This window comes from Petaurus breviceps, unplaced genomic scaffold (assembly GCF_028583685.1).
Source record: "Petaurus breviceps papuanus isolate PSGF00001 unplaced genomic scaffold, PetGlider_PUasm1.0 185, whole genome shotgun sequence".
In the NCBI taxonomy this organism is placed as follows: Eukaryota; Metazoa; Chordata; class Mammalia; order Diprotodontia; family Petauridae; genus Petaurus; species Petaurus breviceps.
Genome location: NW_027185797.1, coordinates 5,524,962 through 5,543,272, shown reverse-complemented (window position 1 = coordinate 5,543,272; position 18,311 = coordinate 5,524,962). Strand labels below are relative to the sequence as shown.

The window sequence follows — 18,311 nt, the reverse complement described above, 5'->3', positions numbered from 1 at the left end:
GGTGAGCAGAGGAGAGATAGTAGAGATATAATATACCCACAGAGAGAAATATAAGGCAAGGTAATGTAAGGTGATTGTACAGTTGGGCAAGGGAGATTATGTATCACACTGAAGTCACCTTCATCTGCAGAAGATAGTTCTGAAAGGTTTTCAGGTTTACTTTCAAATTCTAAAGACAAATCTTTTCTTCTTTCTAGTGGCCATCATAAGACAAAACTTCTGACATTTAGGAATTTAATTAATTAGTGATTTAGCTCTTCGGTAGTAGCAATTTTAGATCCTATTGCAGGAAAAAAAATGTACAAATAACTGATTGTTGCGAGTGATATTGATTCATTTAATTTTTTTTAATTGCTTGAGTAGGTCTGATTGTCCATTCAGGTCTAAAGAGGCTTTAGTTTTCTTGAAATTGGTATTAATTCTTCTTTAGTATCTATAGACTTCTTGGATTATATTTTACATGTTGCAAAATGACTTTTCATAGTGACTATGAAAAGAGAAAATTAAATATTCTGCCAGTTTAGTTAAATGTCAGAAATTTTCCTTAAACAACTTGAGTGCATCTTTGAGAAGTTCACGAAACAATGAATTACTTTGTTTTTCAGGATCATGGGACTGGTGCCCTAGTTATTAGTTCACTTTTGGACTTCCTTACCTTTGCCCTCTGTGCTCCATATAGCGAGACGACTGAAGGGCAGCAATTTGATATGCTTTTGGAGATGGTTGCGTCCAATGGAAGAACCCTCTTTAAACTTTTTCAGGTGAGATTTGGCTTTTTTTCTTTTTTCATGACAGTCTTAGAAAAGCACTTTTTGGGGGTAACAGTATGATTTGATATTTTCCAGTGTTGCAAGGGAAGATTTTGACATCTTCCTTTACGGTTTCTGTGTTGTAAAACCATTCCTTTGGTTTGGAGGTATAATAAAATTAGCAAGCTTTTTCTATAATGATGTGAGGTTACTGCTAATCCACTCTTTCTTGATGGTTGTTTTGCTATTTCACACTTCATTCCCACTTCGAATAGTGTTAAAAATTAATTTCTACTCTGTTATACTTTATAGGCACAGTGTTTTCTTCAGCAAAATAATTCAGTCTTTTCCACCTGTTAGGTTCTTAGTCATTTTTCATGTAGTTTCCAATACAGCATCTTTGCTATCCATTTGTCATCCCTTTTGCTTGCTCATACTCTTATAGTAACACAAAACCTTGATGGTTTTAATGCTACTTATCCCATACAAGTCATTTTCTGGTGATGGCGTGTAGTCATTTATATGTCCTCATGAATCTTTCCATGGCCCTTTCAGTCACCAGTTATGCCAAGATCAAAATTTCTTGTTTCATTCTCTCTTCCTAGTAGTCCTTCCACAAATTTTTTTGTAGTGAAATGTTTCCCAGGAATGATGAGCTTACATCAAGTCACCCATTTCTTCTGGAAAGTTAGTTTTATTCCTTAGCCCTGTATATTATTACTTTGCATGAATGCTATAATATTACACATGCTCTATAATCCTGTTACCCTTTTAGTGTGGGGCTCTTCATTAATATTTAGCTCTAATGTAATTTAGTATAAAATAGTTTGTCAAAGTATAACATGTCAACAATATCCTATTTTATTTAAATTATTAATTAACATGTAACTGTATGTCATGTCTTTTTAACCAGTGCTCTGATTGATAATTGACTCGTTTTCTTCCCTTTTAAAGCACCCTTCCATGGCAATTATAAAAGGAGCTGGTTTGGTTATGAAGGCAATAATAGAGGTGAGAATACAATTGGAATTTCTGAGTTTAAAGGAAAAAAATAGTTTTTTAATTTGTATTGATATGATCATAGAAACTGAATATATTTCCGCTGTGATAGAAAAACATTGTAAGAAAAGTGTTTTAACTCTGCTCTGGGTTATCTTTTGGTAGTTACAGCAGTACTGTAACTATATATTTAAAGAAATTTAGCATCATTGGAGTGAAGGGCAGAACAAATGAATTAGTGTTTTTTGCTCTTCCAGCATAATTTTATGTTTATTAAAATGAACACAGAGGGGCAGCTAGGGGGCGTGGTGAATAGAGCAATGTCAGGAAGACAAGAGTTCAAATCTGGCCTCAGACACTTAACATTTATTGGCCATGTGACCTTGGGCAAGTCACTTAAACCCAATTGCCCTGCCTTCACCTCTCCAAAAATCAAAAACAAACAAAACAAAATGAACACAGAAAGAAAGTTATGATGCCACTCCTGTCTTTGTGGTTTTCCTTGAGTATCCCATTAATATTCATGTATTTTAAAAGGTAAATTTTTCTATAGAGACAGTATTCCTTCTTTCCCTTTGCTCCTCCAAATAAAAGCATTAAGATTCTATGTTTAAATTACTCTTAAAGTTTCTATTTGTGAAGACCAGGTAAAGGAAAAATATAGATTATTAGGAAATATCCTTTATTGATTATTTCCTTTTCAAGAATGGTTATTTCTAGTTTCCTAGTAAGTAGGCTCAATTCATTCAGTAAATATACTTAAAAGACACTTCTGGGCCCTGTGGAAGGTAGAAAGTAAGGCAGCTAGGTGACATATCGAATAGAGTATGAGACTTCAAGTTAGGGAGACTTGGGTTCAAATGCTACCTCAGGCACTTAATATCTATGTGATACTGACAAAGTCACTTAGCCTTTGTCAGGCAATGAAGATAATAATAGCATCTACAACACAGGATGAACTGATAACACACACACACACACACACACACACACACACACACTCCCTCTCTCTCTCTCTCTCTCTCTCCCCCCCTCTCTCCCCCTCTCTCTCTCTCTCTCTCTCTCTCCCCTCCTTCCCCCCCCTTCTTCTCTCTCCCTCCCTCCCTCTTCCCTTCCTCCTTCCCTCCCTCTAGCCTGTACTCATGTAAGGCTCAGCCTTTGTTCATCTTGAAAAGCACAAGTCTCTGATTTCCCCTGCAGGGCCAGAAGCAGCCAAGGACAGATATTACCATAGGACCAAAAAAAAAAGTTCCTAATCCAAACCTGGAAATATTCTAAACTTGCTTGCAAATGCCAGCAACATTAGCACTGATTGGTGACTGTATTTGAAACAAATAACAGCCCTAGTTTGGCCATAACACTGGTATTTATTTTTACTGATCTCTGATAGACATTTAAACTGTTAAAATGCTTATCTGCTTTCTAGAATTGTAACTCCTTTTTTTTTAATAAGTCTTTTGACAAAAGGAATTCTTAGTATATGCAGTAAATCAAAGATAGGAGAAAGAGGTGGTCATTTTCCATGGCAATGCCAACCCCTTTATTTGTCCCATCCCTCCTGTCCTTCAGGAATTTACCCTCCTTTTTCTCTCTTCCTCCCTGATCTTCAGTTTTTGCTCTATCCACTGGCTTATTCTTGCTGCCTACAAACACACTTCTGTGATCTCAACCTTGAACTTTCATTTGAACCTGCCTTGCCCTTGGTCTCTCTTCCTATATCTTTCACAGAAAAAAGCTGTGTTCATTAGTTCTGTATCTTCACATTCTACTTGCTTCTACAACTGTTGCAATCTGGCCTTAACTTCTGCTACTTGAATGAAATGTCTCCAAGCTGACCAGTGATCTCTTTATTAAATAGGATAGATTTGTTTTTCATTCTTAATCCTGCTTCACCTGCTTACAATGTTTGATACTATTGAATACTTCTTTCTTCTGGATTTTACTCACTGGATTTTGGTGGTGGTAGTGGTGGTGGTATTTATACTGTTACCTCATCTGTCTAGTCAAATCCTTGTCTCTTTTGCTTGGTTCATCATTCATGCACAGCCTTTGCATGGCTATACCTAACAACTTTCTCCTGGGCTCACTTCTCTCTACACTCTTAGAAATCTCATCAATTCCTATATATTCAACTGCCCTCACTATGCAAATGGCATTCTAGTCTGTTCATCCAGACCTCATCTCTCCCTTGAGCTGCAGTCCTAAATCAGTAGTTGTCTCTTGGGTGTCTCCATTTAGATAATCCATAATTACCTCAAACTCCTAATGTCCACAACGAACTTATTTCCCCTCCAAAAGAAAGCATACTTGAAACAAAGACAAAGTCTCTTTCTAACTTTCCATTGCCTATCAAAGGTCCTTTTAATCACTGAGTAGTCCTCACCCTTTCTTGATCCCCACCTCTAGTCACATTGCCAAGTTTGTTGACTCATTCACATCTCTCTTCTCTGTTTCCTCTCCACTCGTTTTACTGTCACCGAGCTCAGGTTCTCATAACCTCTTGCCTTAATTATTGCTTCAGCCTCCTCATCTTATTTCCCTCCTTCTAACCTCTTATTTTTCCAGTCCAGCTTCTTTAGAGTTGCCAAGTTCATGCTACTAAAACATGTGAATGAATGACCCTATCACTCATCTGCCGATGCTTTAGTGTGTTTCTTGTTTCTAGGATCCAATAAAGCTCTTCCCAGTCTGGTTCCAAGCTGTCTCTCCAGACATGGGCCATCACCCCCAGTGTATGCTCTGCCCCAGCCTCACTGGACTGTTTGCTCTTCAGTGCATGGGAATATGCCGTTTTTTTCACTCCTGCCTTTGCATGGTCTGTGTGCCAGAAGCACTCTTGTGTCACCACCACTTCTTGGATGCCTTCTTCCAAGCTCAACTCTAGTGTTATCTCTGACACAAGGCCCTTTCTGACTCCCCTATTTGAGAGTGGCCCTCTCCTCCCAAATTACTTTGTTTTTATTTTGTATTTATTTGTGTGCGTATTTTCGCCCTAGTAGATACCATGGTGCCTGACACATAATAATCACTTAATGAATGCTTGTCTTACTGAATAAGGGTTGCAGTTATAGTGAAAATAAACAGCATTCCAAATGTGGAGGGCTAAAAATCTGGCAAGGAACCAAAATGAAACTTCAAGTTGCTCTGCTTTAAATCTTCCTTTGCAACTGTGGAGAAAACGTATTATTCGTTGCCAGTAAATGTTTGTATTTGAAGTCTAGTCCTGTGGAGATTGGTAGGAAGTGAGGTGACTAACCTTGGAGGGGAGGGGAGTGGCAAAATAAATGTGAAAATATAGTTCAAAAGTGGGGCAGCTAGGTGGTGCAGTGAGTCACTAGCCCTGGAGTCAGGAGTTCAAATCTAGCCCCAGACACTTGACACACTTACTAGCTGTGTGACCTTGGGCAAGTCACTTAACCCCAATTGCCTTGCTTCCACACACCCCCTCAAAATGTGTGTGTGTGTGTGTGTGTGTGTGTGTGTGTGTACTTAAAAGTAACAATATTCCTAAGAAAAACAATATTTTTTAATTTAGGCCATTACTTGCCTTTTTGTTTAGATTATTAGAAGGTGCTTGTTTTGTTCATACATTCCTGTGTGATATCTCATAGTACCTAATTTACTCAAGGTTGTAAAAAAAAAAAATTTGAGAACTAGGATAACTTAATAGAGACTTTTGTCTTATTCATCTTTCCCTATTTCTGAAGGAAGGTGATAAAGAAATTGCTACCAAAATGCAAGAACTTGCACTTAGTGAAGGTGCCTTACCTCGACACTTACATACTGCAATGTTTACAATAAGCTCAGATCAAAGGATGCTTACAAATAGGTAAGTTTCATTAAATTTGCTGTGACAGTCAAAGGAATACATTTAAGTCAGTTATGAGTTTTGAAAAATTAAGCAAATGCAAATATTTCATTCTTAGTTTTTTGCCCATCCCTTTCTTTCTGGGAATATTGGACAGAAAGGATTTGTGTCTTGGCCACATGAATGTTTTTGGTGGGAAATTAATATTTTTATATGTGTTTTAGTAGCGTCAGACACAGACACAATAGTAGGACTAGAGACATGGAAAGCAGTCTTAAAAAAAAGCTTCCAGTATGTAGAGAAGCCATCTAGGTCTAGCAAAGTTTCATTTCCCTAGTGGTCTGTGTAAGCTGGTGACCCTTGGCTTTTCCTGTTGTGAATATTGCCAGTCAGGTAGATGTTGCAACGTATTTTAATCAGTTATTTTGCTGATTAAGGAACCTTTTTCCCTATAAGTGTCATTTGGATACTTGAAAACCAATGCATTGAATCTCCATCTGCTCTAAACTTTACAAATCCTAGCTTCTTTAAACTTTGCTCTTCTCTAAACTTTCTGTCTCTTCCGCACCTAGCACACTGCTTGACACACAAGTATTTAATATGTTTATTAAATGATCTTGGTGTCTAGCTTCTTAATTATTGATATCTCTTTTCTGTAGACCCTTTCTAGTTCCTTTATCCCCGTTAATGTACATTCCCAAACAAGACAATAATGAAAGTACTTAAAATTTTGATAGGCTTTTAGCATATCACCATGAGTAAAAGTATAGGTTAATGATTCATATTTAGTGTATAATACTTGATTGATTTTCCTTTGGTCCTTTACTATCCCTATTAGCACAAATGCAGCTCTCTCTTCTTGGGGTATGATGATCTCTTCCTTACATAGTTCCACTAATTAGCTATGACTATTGACTTCTAAAATAATTTGTGTCCACCCTCAAATATCATTGAAGTTAAATTCTAATTTGCGTGAAAGAGGACAATTCTGAGAGAAGTGTTTCTGTTGTCTACTGTAGAAAAGGCAAATATTCTGCATAAAAAGTAAAACTTGTAGTAAAAGTCTATATTAAAAGTTTGTTGGGGGCGGCTAGGTGGCGCAGTGAGTAAAGTGTCGGCCTGGAGTCAGGAGGACCTGAGTTCGGTTCTGGCCTCAGACACTTAACACCCACACAAAAAACTAGTCGTGTAACCTTGGGCAAGTTACTTAACCCCAATTGCCCTCCAGAAGGCAAAAAAAAAAAAAGTTTGTTGGCTTTTAAGTGTTAGGCTATAATTAATTATTTGGATTCGCTAGCTCAACCTTAATACTAGAAAACTGTCCAGCCACTGATGTTAGTGAAAATTGGGGAGTAGTCTTAAATGAATTTGTTGTTATAATAAAGTAGCTTTCAAATTTGAACTTACAGGTAAACTATTGTACTGACATACATTATCTACAACTAAGTATTGGTAACAGATCTGCATTCATTTCTGAGTCTGTTGCTTGTGCTTTGTTCTTTCAGGAATAAATGCATCATCCCCCTTATACAGAAACTGATTAATTTATTTACTGATTAATTACTGAAAATTACTGATTAATCATTTACCTTAACTTTATCAGTTAATCATTTTAGTTTATTAAAGATTGTAGTGATATTTTAATTACTATCTTAAAAGGAGGGATAACTTTAGAACAATAAACTTTTTGGGGGCTGTATTAACAGCAGTCTAATAACTTTTAAAATTATAGCCATATTTCTTATAATTACATGATATCTTGTTCTTAAAAATTCCTTTCTGTTCTAGCTGAGATAAAGCAGCAAACCTTTTTCAACGTCTGCTTTTTTCAGACAGCTAAGTAGACATTTAGTGGGCCTCTGGACAGCTGAAAATGCAACCGCTACAAATTTGTTGAAACGTATTTTGGTAAGTCAGATGAGACACTAAAAAGATTCATGTAGGTTGTAAAAATTTTAATAAGAAACAGTTTGCATATTAAGTATATAAAGATGTCTTGCTAATAGAATATCATAATACTTAAAATAACAGTAGCTTTTGTGTTTTAGTGTCTTATTTCATTAGTATATTTCATTCTGTTTTGGTTTCATGCCATTCTTTTGAAATTAGATGGTTTGGTTTTGTTTTGTGACTCTAGCCTCCAGGTTTGCTGGCATACCTGGACAGCACTGACCCAGTTCCTGAGAAGGATGCTGACCGGATGCATATTAGAGATAATGTGAAAATAGCAACTGTAAGTACAGAACACAAAAAAAATCACTAACTTATAAATGAGTTAACTTAAACCTCTGTAATGTAGAACTACTGCTGTAAATTTGTTGGTGATGTTGAAGTTTATAGAAAAAGATCAGAAACTGCATGTAATTTACTCTTCAGTAACTAGATGGAGCCCTCACAGTAACAGCAAAAAGGAGAGATGTCTTTATATTTACCATTTTACATGATAAGAACCTTGGGTTGGGAGTTGTGCTTTATGCCTTTTGGAATTTTCATAAGCCAGCATGATAGCTTTTATGTGGTGGTAGAGAAGTAAATTCTGGTAAGGAGGCAGTAGGTAGGTGATTACTATTAGAAACCTTGAGCTAGAAGGCCCTTCAGCTAGCTCAGTGGTTTCCAGAGTGGGATCTTAGACCTGACCAACCATAAAGGGTGCAGTCAGAGAGTAGGAAAATGCAGCTTTTCCTGAAGCAGCCAATAATTAAGACTTCTGTCACCCAACCACTCTTACTCTTATCTTCCTGGAACTTAGAGCAGCTGTTACACTGGTACCATTAAGAAATCCTACCCTCTAGCCCCTTCTCCCATGATCACCTCGTGGCTGAACTTGGAGTTGTTGGTGTTTAAGGGCTCTGCTTCCTCCCTTTGTCTTACGTGAGTCAATGAAAGGCATTGGGTTAGCAGGCAAGGGTGGATGGGACAGAAATAGGTCTTGATACCTTCTCTTTCCCTCACAAATTAACCCCTTTTCCAGACTGGTGTATTCAGTCATGTAGGTTTACAATCTGGAGTCATCCTAACTCTTCTTCCTTACCCCACATATACAATTAGCTGCCTCGTTTGGCATTCTTATCTCCACAACATCTCTTTACGCAGCTACCACCCTGGGTCAGGCTCTCAGCACCTTTCTATTACAGTGGCCTCCCAGTTGGCTTCTCTGGCCTCTGATCTCCCCCTTTTCTAATCTATCCTCCATATGCTTACCAGAGTGATTTTCCTGAAGTCTGACTATGTCACTCTTCTGCTCATTAAATTTCAGTGGTTCCCTATCAACTCTGTAGTCAAATATATTTTTTTCATTTTTATCTTATTTTTAAATTTAATTTTTTTGTGTATCAAAATATATAATTGTTAATTCAGTAGGATATGCATATTGTGAATAATATATTATACACGTACATTGAGGGTGTGTGATCAAAAACTTTTTACTAGTAAGGGTATGGAGTCAAGGTTTAGAGGTGACTGACCTAGATGACCATTACTTGTTTTGAGTTCATTTGAAAAAATAGCACTCTTGCCCATAGTAGAACTATTTTTAAAATATATTTTTTCTTCATTGAAGGTAGTCAGTTTATATTAAAAGCACTTCTGTGGTTGTAAGTCATTATCTTTGTGTATATATTAAAGTAATGGGTTTCATCATTCCTCAGGACCAATATGGCAAATTTAATAAAGTTCCAGAGTGGCAAAGACTGGCTGGAAAAGCTGCTAAAGAAGTTGAAAAATTTGCCAAAGAAAAAGTGGATCTTGTATTGATGCATTGGAGGGATAGAATGGGAATTGCTCAAAAAGAGGTAAAAAAAAAAAAAGAAAAGGTTTGCCCTAATCCTTTCTAGCTTCTCAGTGAGATCTTGGTCAGCTTTATTTGTCATCTGAGATGCTTGTCAAATAATTTCAGACTTTTGACTGGCAAACAGCTCTGACTTAAAATAGAATTTCATTCAGTCAGTCCATTTAAAAATTTTTCTTCTTGCTTTCCTTTGAACTCAAATCCTGATTTAGAAATAAATTTTACATTGTAAAAAGATAACACAGTTTGTCACTAGGTAATCTCTCTCTTTTTTTTTTTTTGGAGGGCAGTTGGGATTGAGTGACTTGCCCAAGGTCACATAGCTAGTTTTTGTGATAAGTGTCTACAGCCAGATTTGAACTCAGGTCCTCCTGACTCCAGGGCCAGTGCTCTATTCACTGTGCTACCTAGCCACCCCGAGTCACTAGGTAATCTCATACCGGCCATAACATTTAATACAAACTCATATAAAGAAGAAAGGTACTATTTCTATGTTGCTACCTTGCTGTATAACTAAATTAAATTATGAAATTGCATTAGATAATTGTTCTTAGTATTTTCTCTAATATCAGGATCAGAGGGCCAATCTTTTCATTAGTTCCAGATTTTAGCCCATGTCTCTAAAGTCAGCTTCATTTTTGTAGAGACATATGGTTGTTTGTAGATTAGCTGTTCCCTTTTGGCCATTTTTGTTCTTCTACCAGGACAGTCAAGGACTGATATTAATGTATATAAAATGTGTTGTTAACATCACTGATGAAACTGTTTCTTACAATTATAAACCAAAGCTAATCTTGGTTTATTTGTAGATTTTAATCTAGGGTCTTCTGTCTTTTTCAGTATGACTAATTGAATGCTTCACATTAGACAGTTAGTTTGTTCCCCATGCCATATGGGGTGTGTTAGAGAGAGGGAGTGCTTTCAGGCAAGAAGGATCTGGGTTCCAGACTTGCATCTGATCCCTGAAGGCTGTGTGACCTTTGGCCAGTCCCCACCACTCAGGGCTCCAGGCAGCTCTCTTTAGACCAGAAGTGAGAGTGAGGGACTTTAGGAGAATGAGTTTACTAACCTGGGAGTTCCCTGTACCCATGAAATGACAGGCCTCGTCCCTTTTCCTGAGAAGTGTAAATAGACATAACCAGCCTCCGACACTTCCTAGTCATGGGACCCTGGGCAGCTCACTTCACCAGTCCCTGTCACATTTTCCTCTTCTTTAAATAGGGATAATCCCAGCCCCCACCCCCAGGGTTGTTGTGAGGATCAAATGAGGTGGTTGTAAAGCACTTTGCACAGTGCCTGACACAGAGTAGATGCTCTGTGTTAGCTACTACTCAGTAAATGCTTGTTTTGCCGTTTTCCAAGGCTTTCACTTATACTTTTTCACATCTTCTATTTCTTTCTTTCTTTTTTTTTTGTTATGCTTTGCTCCATATTGCTTTCTGCTTTTTTATTTTGATCAAGATGATGATGATGATGATGATGATGATGATGATGATGACGACAACGATAACTTTCGTGTTTTGGCAAAGATATTTTATAGCATCTGAGTGTGGAAAAATTTCTTATTTTGCAGTTTGCTCAGATTTGTGAAAATTGAGGAAAGTAAACACAAATCCAGAGAGAGGAAACAATACAGGAATTTTTCAACTTGGGCTAACAAAGAATGAAAACTTATTAGACCTAATGTCTAATGTTGGTAAAAGTTTGAAAATGAGTGACCAACCTCTAAATCTTAATACTAAAGTTATTTAGCTTCTTGGTTCTGTTGTTAGTTCATGTTGTCTTAGTAGATATCTCTTATTTAATCTAGGCTAACAACATATAGGAAATATGGATTTCAAAAATTAGACTACAACATTTCTCCCTTTCTACAAAATATATTGGTCTAGTGTAGAAACAAAACAAATCTTGAAGCTGTTTTCATGTGATCTAGCTTAGAATAAAGTGAGATCACATAATTCTTTAAACTACTTTGAGCAAGTTTTACTTTTAACAATAATTGGGCTTGTTTTCTGTTAAAATTAATTCATAATGGTATCCATATGAGAAAATTTGTATGATAGATGTTATTCTCATCATATCTTAGCTTGCTCTCTTGTTTTATTTCCTTTAAAAATATTCTTTTTTTTCTTTCTTTCTACTGAACACATTCAGGACAGAAACAATATGGTGAGTTTTAAGTTCCTGCGATTTATGTCAGTTGTTTTTAGCTTCCTGGCATGTGGAGTCTTGTTTTGGTATTCTTTGTCTTAGTGTGTTGTAGAGTCTCACTTCAGATATGTGGACCAAGTTCTTTATCCCTCAGTCCCATACTTTTCAAGTCTTCTTGGCTCCCACAAGAATTCAGTCTCCTTGTGTTTTCAAGTCTGTGGTTTTTCCTTTTAACTGTTTGCCAACATTTGCACATAATTTACTACTATAAACTAATGCAGGTTTTAGTAGTAGCAACTTCATAAAACTTGGAAGTTTTTGGTTTTTAGTGATATTAGTCCATTTTAAAAAAAAATTCACTATTTCTGTGTTAAAAAATACATTGGCACAGTGTCAAGCATTCATGTTATATGGTTTCTTATTAATGATACTTGTTTATAGGTAAAATTCTCATTTTAATGTGTTTAATTTTCTCAAATTCAGATCTTTTAGAAATTTCCTAACTACTTAATGACCACTTTACTGAGAGCTGAGGCAAAGTGTAGATTTAATATGTACACTTGTGTGTCTGTCTGTATGGGAGAACTTAGCTCATGGTATAGCACCAGCTTTGGATGATTTAATTTTTTTTTTTAATTTCCTTTTCTTCCAGAATCTAAATCAAAAGCCAGTGATACTTAGAAAGAGAAGACAGAGAATAAAAATCGAAGCCAACTGGGATCTTTTCTACTACAGGTAAATTTCAGGTTATGTTTTCAATGTATATTAAACCAGAATAGCTGATATGTTATAACAGTGTTTTCTTTGTATCTCTTGACTGTTTTGTAGATGTTTTTTAAAAGAACGAATAAATGAAAGTGCTTTTTAAACTAGGAATTCGAGCAATTATTCAGGCTTCCATTAGCATTGTGATTTATAATAAAGTCAGCATTTTTCCTCAGGAGTTAGCACTATAAAAAGTCTTCTCTTCATGAAGTAGGTAGATGAATAGTTGTTTTCTTGTTTTATGAAATGGAGACAGTGAAGTTGGTGTGATCATCAAATAGTACCAGCTGAGTACTACTCAAGTTAACTAACTTCTAATCTATACCATTTCTTACCCATATTGTTGAGGGTGGAAGGAGGAGAGAAGAGTTTTAGTAAAAACAAGTTTGTTAAATACTTTCTGTGTTCAAGACAGTGTGCTAAGCATGGGGAGGGGGGTGTTAAGAAGGTAGAAGGTTGTGTATGGATAAGTGAATTATGCTCCCTGAAGTCCAGGAGCATTGTATAGCCTACTAAAGAACTCAGCTTCTCCCTTCTTCCACAAAGACTTTATCACTGTACTGTGTGACTATATCTTACCTAGTAGAACTTCCTAAAACATCTTTCTGTCACTAAGAGTACTTTAAATGTTTTTCATTCTGTAAGTAGTGGTTAGAAAATTGAGTCGCTAGTTAGGTACAATTTGTTGATGAGAGATTGATTACCTTTCCTTGTGGTTAGGTTCATATTTTTCCACCTTTCTTGTCCTGTCTTCTGTTGTTACTCATAAAGTCTAACCCCTTTTTGAGGAGCTGAAGCAGAATTGGGTGCTTGTAAGTACTCAGCTCTGACCCAGGGCTACAACAGAGAGAACTTTTCTGGGGAGAGAGGGTCATCATAGACAAGAGAATACAGTATGGGCTTTTGTTTCAAAATTAGGAGGGCCTAAAACCAGCTTGGGCTTTGGACCTTCTTGGAATGAGTAGCAGCCCTCCCATGAGACTGTATACTGAAAGCAACGCTGTCCCTACATTTTTCAGACCCTTTCCTATGTCAGCCTCCAGTTGACTGGTTCTAACGCTGGATAGGGGGTTTTCTGAAAATTCTTGTACCCAGTTAGGGGATTATGGCCTTGTCTGCATCTAAAATCACTCTAGTAGAACAGTAGTTCCATATCCCATCTGGCAAGCCCTGTTTTTCATATAGTATCCAGACCAGGATTTCTGGTTACCAACCTGAAGTCTTATTTCTGGCAGCTAGACTTTCTGTAGGCTCTAGTGGCTTTGTGAAAGTGCTTTATAAACTGATAAAAGCATGGTATTGCTAATTTCATTTTAATTGATTTCAAACTTAACATAAGTTTCACAGAATTTTTCTTCAATTTTTACACCAATGTGGATCAGCATTTGACATTGCCTTACTGGTTGTAGTAAAGGTTTCATTTTATTGTGAGGTTTATAAATATTCATTATTTACCAACTTCTTTAAAATATGGTTTGTTTGGTTTTTTCAGGTTTCTTCAAGACCATGCCAGGTCAAATTTAATTTGGAACTTTAAAACACGAGAAGAACTGAGAGACTGTCTTGAATCTGAGATGAGGGCATTTAATATAGACAGAGAACTTGGTAGTGCTAATGTGATCTCTTGGAACCATCATGAATTTGAGGTAAACTTTTATTCTTTGGGGCCTTTAGTTGTATGAAAATACTTAATGTAATGTATTTTGAAGTTATTTAGTTGCTTGTTTAGCTATGGACTTTACATCCACCCTCCTTAATGAAATATTTGGAAATAGTTGTCTTGTAAAGAAAAAAAATTTTTTTTTTTTGCCTTAGCCTGAAATGCTGTTTTCTGCATTTACTTCCAGCAGGTCTTACATTTGAATAGCTAAAAACTTTAGAATAAGAATGAGGGTATGGGACAGTAAGAATTTAAATATACCTTACTTCTTTTGCCAAATTAATTAGCTGCTCTTTTTTTTTCTTTTTTTTATCTTTACTTTCCTTACTATTGAGTCTTCTTCTCTGAAGCATGCTTTAACTCTTCTCTCCCTTTCCCATGGCTTGTTTAAGTTTTCATGATAACTTGTATTTGGTTACAAATTGCAGACATTTTCTGGCAATAATATTCTCTTCAGCTATTGGTATGGAGACCAGGAAAGAAGTTAGTAGAGGAGATTGTATTTGATGTCATTAGATGTGCACATGCTGTTGAGTTCCCAGGCTCTTATTCTAGGGAAGGCTTTAGGGTACATTCGTGATTTTTATCATCATTTTGGTATGTTGAAGCCATTGAATTCAAGTTAAAACTAATGTGTTTTTCATAGTTTGTTTTTTTTTTAACTGTGGTCCTATTTACTGTATTTTATCTTACTCATTGGGTAGTGGTTTTAATCCAGGATTCCATAAAATACCCTAAAAGGGAAAGAAAAGCTTCTTTTAATAACAACTTAAATTTTTGCCAAGACTTTAATTGAAATAGTGTGGTAGTTTTAAGTTTCTATTGAATTTTCTTCTCTGTGTGATGTAAAGAACTATTTAAAAAAAAAGTTTCACACTGAAATTCCTTAGGCCTTGTCAGTTATGCCTATGAATTTAAAATAGCAAGCCTTGTTAGGTGCGTTTTTGAAAAGTCACTCAATGTTTCTCCTGAGATTATCACTCAAAGAAGAGTTAGAATTATAAGAAGCAGTTCTTGAGCACGCTAAGAGTCAGCTGTCACTTGAGGTCCTTTAATTACAACTGAAATCATATACTTTGTTTTTATTTTAAAAAGGTCAAGTATGATTGCCTAGCAGAGGAAATAAAAATAGGAGACTATTACCTGAGATTACTGTTAGAGGAGGATGAAAATGAAGGAAGCGGATCAATCAGACGATCGTAAGCCACCACTGATACCATTTTTGTTTATTTCTGCTTTACATTTTCATGCTTATTTTTATTGTGAGCTTTATTTTGGTATTTCAGGTATGAGTTTTTCAATGAGCTCTATCATCGTTTCCTGCTCACCCCAAAAGTGAACATGAAGTGTTTATGTTTGCAAGCACTGGCTATTGTTTATGGCAGATGTCATGAGGAAATAGGACCGTTTGGGGACACCAGATATATTGTTGGAATGTTAGAGAGGGTAAGAATGTTATTGTTAAAGTGCACTTTGCTGTAAGGCATCGATCAAGAATTTGGGTTTAGGTTTCTCTGTTGCAGTTTTCCTTTGATCAATCCTACTGTGCCTTAGATCCTCTGGAGCATTTTGTAACATAAGGAGGCCTTTTTATTTAGGTCAGATGGGGGAAAAGTAGTGGGTTAGTATAAAATGATATCATTTTTCTTGGATTGCTGGTTTTTGTTAGCTTTAGGATTCTCCTTTTCAAGCCCTAAATTGCAGTTTTTCAAAAGCCAAATAAATTTGGAGTGGGGTTCCTAGATTTAGAGGTAGAAGAGGCTTTAAGGTCCACCCAGTCTAACACCTCATTTTCCAGATGAGGAAACAGTATCTCAGAGAGGTTGTCATTTGCCCATTGTCACAAAACCAGTAAGTGTAAGAGGTGGGGTGTATACCCACATCTTCCTGAGTCCAAGCTCTTTACTCCCAACGCTACCTCTTTCAGAATCATGTGGGGAAAAAAAGATTAGTCAGATTTTCTTTTTTGGCAAAAACTTGCTATGTAATGATAAAAGGTGGTGGTGAGGTAAAAATTCATGGTAAATCTTTTTGATTTTTGTCTTCTGAGATTTTTGTTAATATGTATACTCTCTTTAGTAGCATTTGTACCTAAAGTTATTGAGAGGATTGAGTGTTTGCAAATGATGTATTTCAGATTTGTATTTTCCGGATTGTTACATTTCAGGATATGCTTTTTGTCAGAGCAATATTCATCTTGCATTTGCTACTATATTATTGAATAAAAATTATTTCAGGGAATTTTTTGAATAACTTTTAAAACACTACTTTTGCCATTGTTTAATTGTATTGTGTCTCAAAGTTTTCTGAGTACTTTTTCATAAATTATCCCATTTGATCCTTGTTACCTGTGAAATAGGGAGTGTTGATACATAAAATTAATTTTTTAATGTATGTGGGGGATAATAAATGGGGAAACCAGAACTTGCCTTCAAGGCTTCTAACCAGTGTTTTGGTGATACTGCACTATCCTAGTGTGGATCTAACTTTCCGTATTCTTTTCTGACTTTTGACTTGTTCTCTAAAACATGAGAGGCCTGTAGTTACTTGGCAAAATTCCTAAGTAGTCTACTTCTAAGATAGCTTTCAAAAGTTAAGGCACAACAAGAGGAAATGGCTGCTAAAAATAATCCTTTCAGTAACCGAATAATGTCTTGTTGAGTAAATGAGATGAGGTATGTGAAAATTTTAGACATTTTAAGGGAGTTAACTTCATGTTTCTCTGAGGATCACCATAGCTACACATAGAAGGCGTATGTGTGTGGTTTCAGTTGGTTCCAGTTTTGGGATGCTTAAAGGAAGTAACTATTGTCGTGTGTGTTCTTGTTTGCTTACAAGTTAATTTTTTCTCCTGTTCATTGATAGCTTATGTGCTTTTCTGTTAAATTTTGATTAGATTCTCTCTCATTTCAATAGTGCACTGATCGACTTGAACGAGACAGGCTGATCCTTTTCCTTAACAAGTTGATACTTAATAAGGTATGGCCTCTTTTTGTAAAGAATATTTTCACTTCCAACTATGCATGTATTTATTCCTTGAGTCTATAATTACCAGTGGTGATTTATTTGATCAGTGTCTTAAAGGTTGGAATGATTAACTTCTAAGTTTCCCTCCATCTCTAAAGTCTTTGAAATAGAATTTTCCCTCTCTTTTGTCCCAAAGAAAACCAATCTTAAAATGCTTTTGAGCAAAGATATTTCATTTTACAAATATTCACACAGAAGAATTATTAGAAATGATTGATTGAGCTCCATAAAGAGTTCTGGTTTTCCTTTAGAAAGTGTTTGAGGAAATCACATTTTACAGTTAAAATGATTGGTTGACAAATAGCTTTTGCTGTTGCCCACAATGAACTTACTGTAGCAGAATGCCAAAGTAGGCACTGATAAAACTTTTTCTCTTCCTGCATGTCCATAGATTAGATACAGAATTATAAAAATCTTTCCAGTTATTTAGTAATAAAAAATAAGAGTTAAGTGACTTTTTTTTACTTCTCTAAATTGACTCGACTTGATTTTAAAAATAAACCCTACTGAGCTAATTTCCTAAAATTGCTTACAAGCTTTTCAGATGCTCTGTGTTACTAATGAATTTAGAAACATGTATTTAAGAACTAGCCTAACCTGAGAAATATTTTCAAACCCAAATAGAGGGCTTTTATGAGCTGCCGGGGGGCACCATAGTGCACAGAATGCTGGGCTTAAGTCAGGAAGACCCACTTTCAAATCCAACCTCAGACACTTACTAGCTGTGTGACTCTGGGCAAGACCTAACCCTGTTTGCCTCAGTTTCCTTATCTGTAAAAGGAGCTGTGGAAGGAAATGGCAAACCACTCCAGTATCTTTGCCAAGAAAACCTCAAAAATGAGGTCATGAAGAGTCAGACTCAACTGAACAGCAACAAAATAGAACTTTTGTTTTCCCGTCTTATCTTTTCGATAACCACCATTGTTAGGGGCCTACATACTGGTTGGAAAAGAAGAGGTTAAACAGAAATGAAATTCTCTCTCCCCTCTCCCCTTCTCTTTCTCCCTCAATATCTACACACCTTTGTCCCTTTCTCCCCCCTTTAATCCCTCCCTTAAAAATTGATCTTATGTGTAATTCTGATTTTTAAAAATTTGAAATAGTTCAGTTGTTTGTCAATTTTAAAAATGACAGTGTCATTTTTTGAACATGAAATCATCTAAACTGATTTTTGTGAAAGATTGTGTGTGTATGCTGTATATAAATTCTTATCTGTTTTACATGACATTGAGAAGACTAATTGAAGCTGTAGGTCTTTAGTTTTTCTGCACCAATTTTTTCCAGAGTGATGTTGGATTTAGAGTCTGACCAGGGTCCAAACCCTGTTTCTTCAGCTTTACTGAAATGAAAGAGTGGGTTAGATTA

At 36.0% G+C, this 18,311-nt stretch overlaps 1 protein-coding gene across 4 annotated transcripts in view; it reads left to right on the top strand.

Moving 5' to 3' along the window:
* The window catches only part of DNAJC13 (DnaJ heat shock protein family (Hsp40) member C13), a 115,860-nt gene that overhangs the window by 36,940 nt on the left and 60,609 nt on the right, over positions 1 to 18,311 (top strand). For 3 of the 4 annotated variants that reach the window (XM_069088374.1, XM_069088373.1, XM_069088371.1), the window contains 12 exons: positions 606 to 761; positions 1,704 to 1,760; positions 5,456 to 5,577; positions 7,389 to 7,464; positions 7,694 to 7,789; positions 9,204 to 9,347; positions 11,498 to 11,512; positions 12,147 to 12,229; positions 13,752 to 13,905; positions 15,015 to 15,118; positions 15,206 to 15,365; positions 16,836 to 16,898. In XM_069088374.1, coding sequence (XP_068944475.1) covers positions 606 to 761; positions 1,704 to 1,760; positions 5,456 to 5,577; positions 7,389 to 7,464; positions 7,694 to 7,789; positions 9,204 to 9,347; positions 11,498 to 11,512; positions 12,147 to 12,229; positions 13,752 to 13,905; positions 15,015 to 15,118; positions 15,206 to 15,365; positions 16,836 to 16,898 — 1,230 coding nt within the window. The remainder of the gene's footprint in view (positions 1 to 605; positions 762 to 1,703; positions 1,761 to 5,455; positions 5,578 to 7,388; positions 7,465 to 7,693; positions 7,790 to 9,203; positions 9,348 to 11,497; positions 11,513 to 12,146; positions 12,230 to 13,751; positions 13,906 to 15,014; positions 15,119 to 15,205; positions 15,366 to 16,835; positions 16,899 to 18,311) is intronic. The other variant, XM_069088372.1, reaches the window with a different exon arrangement.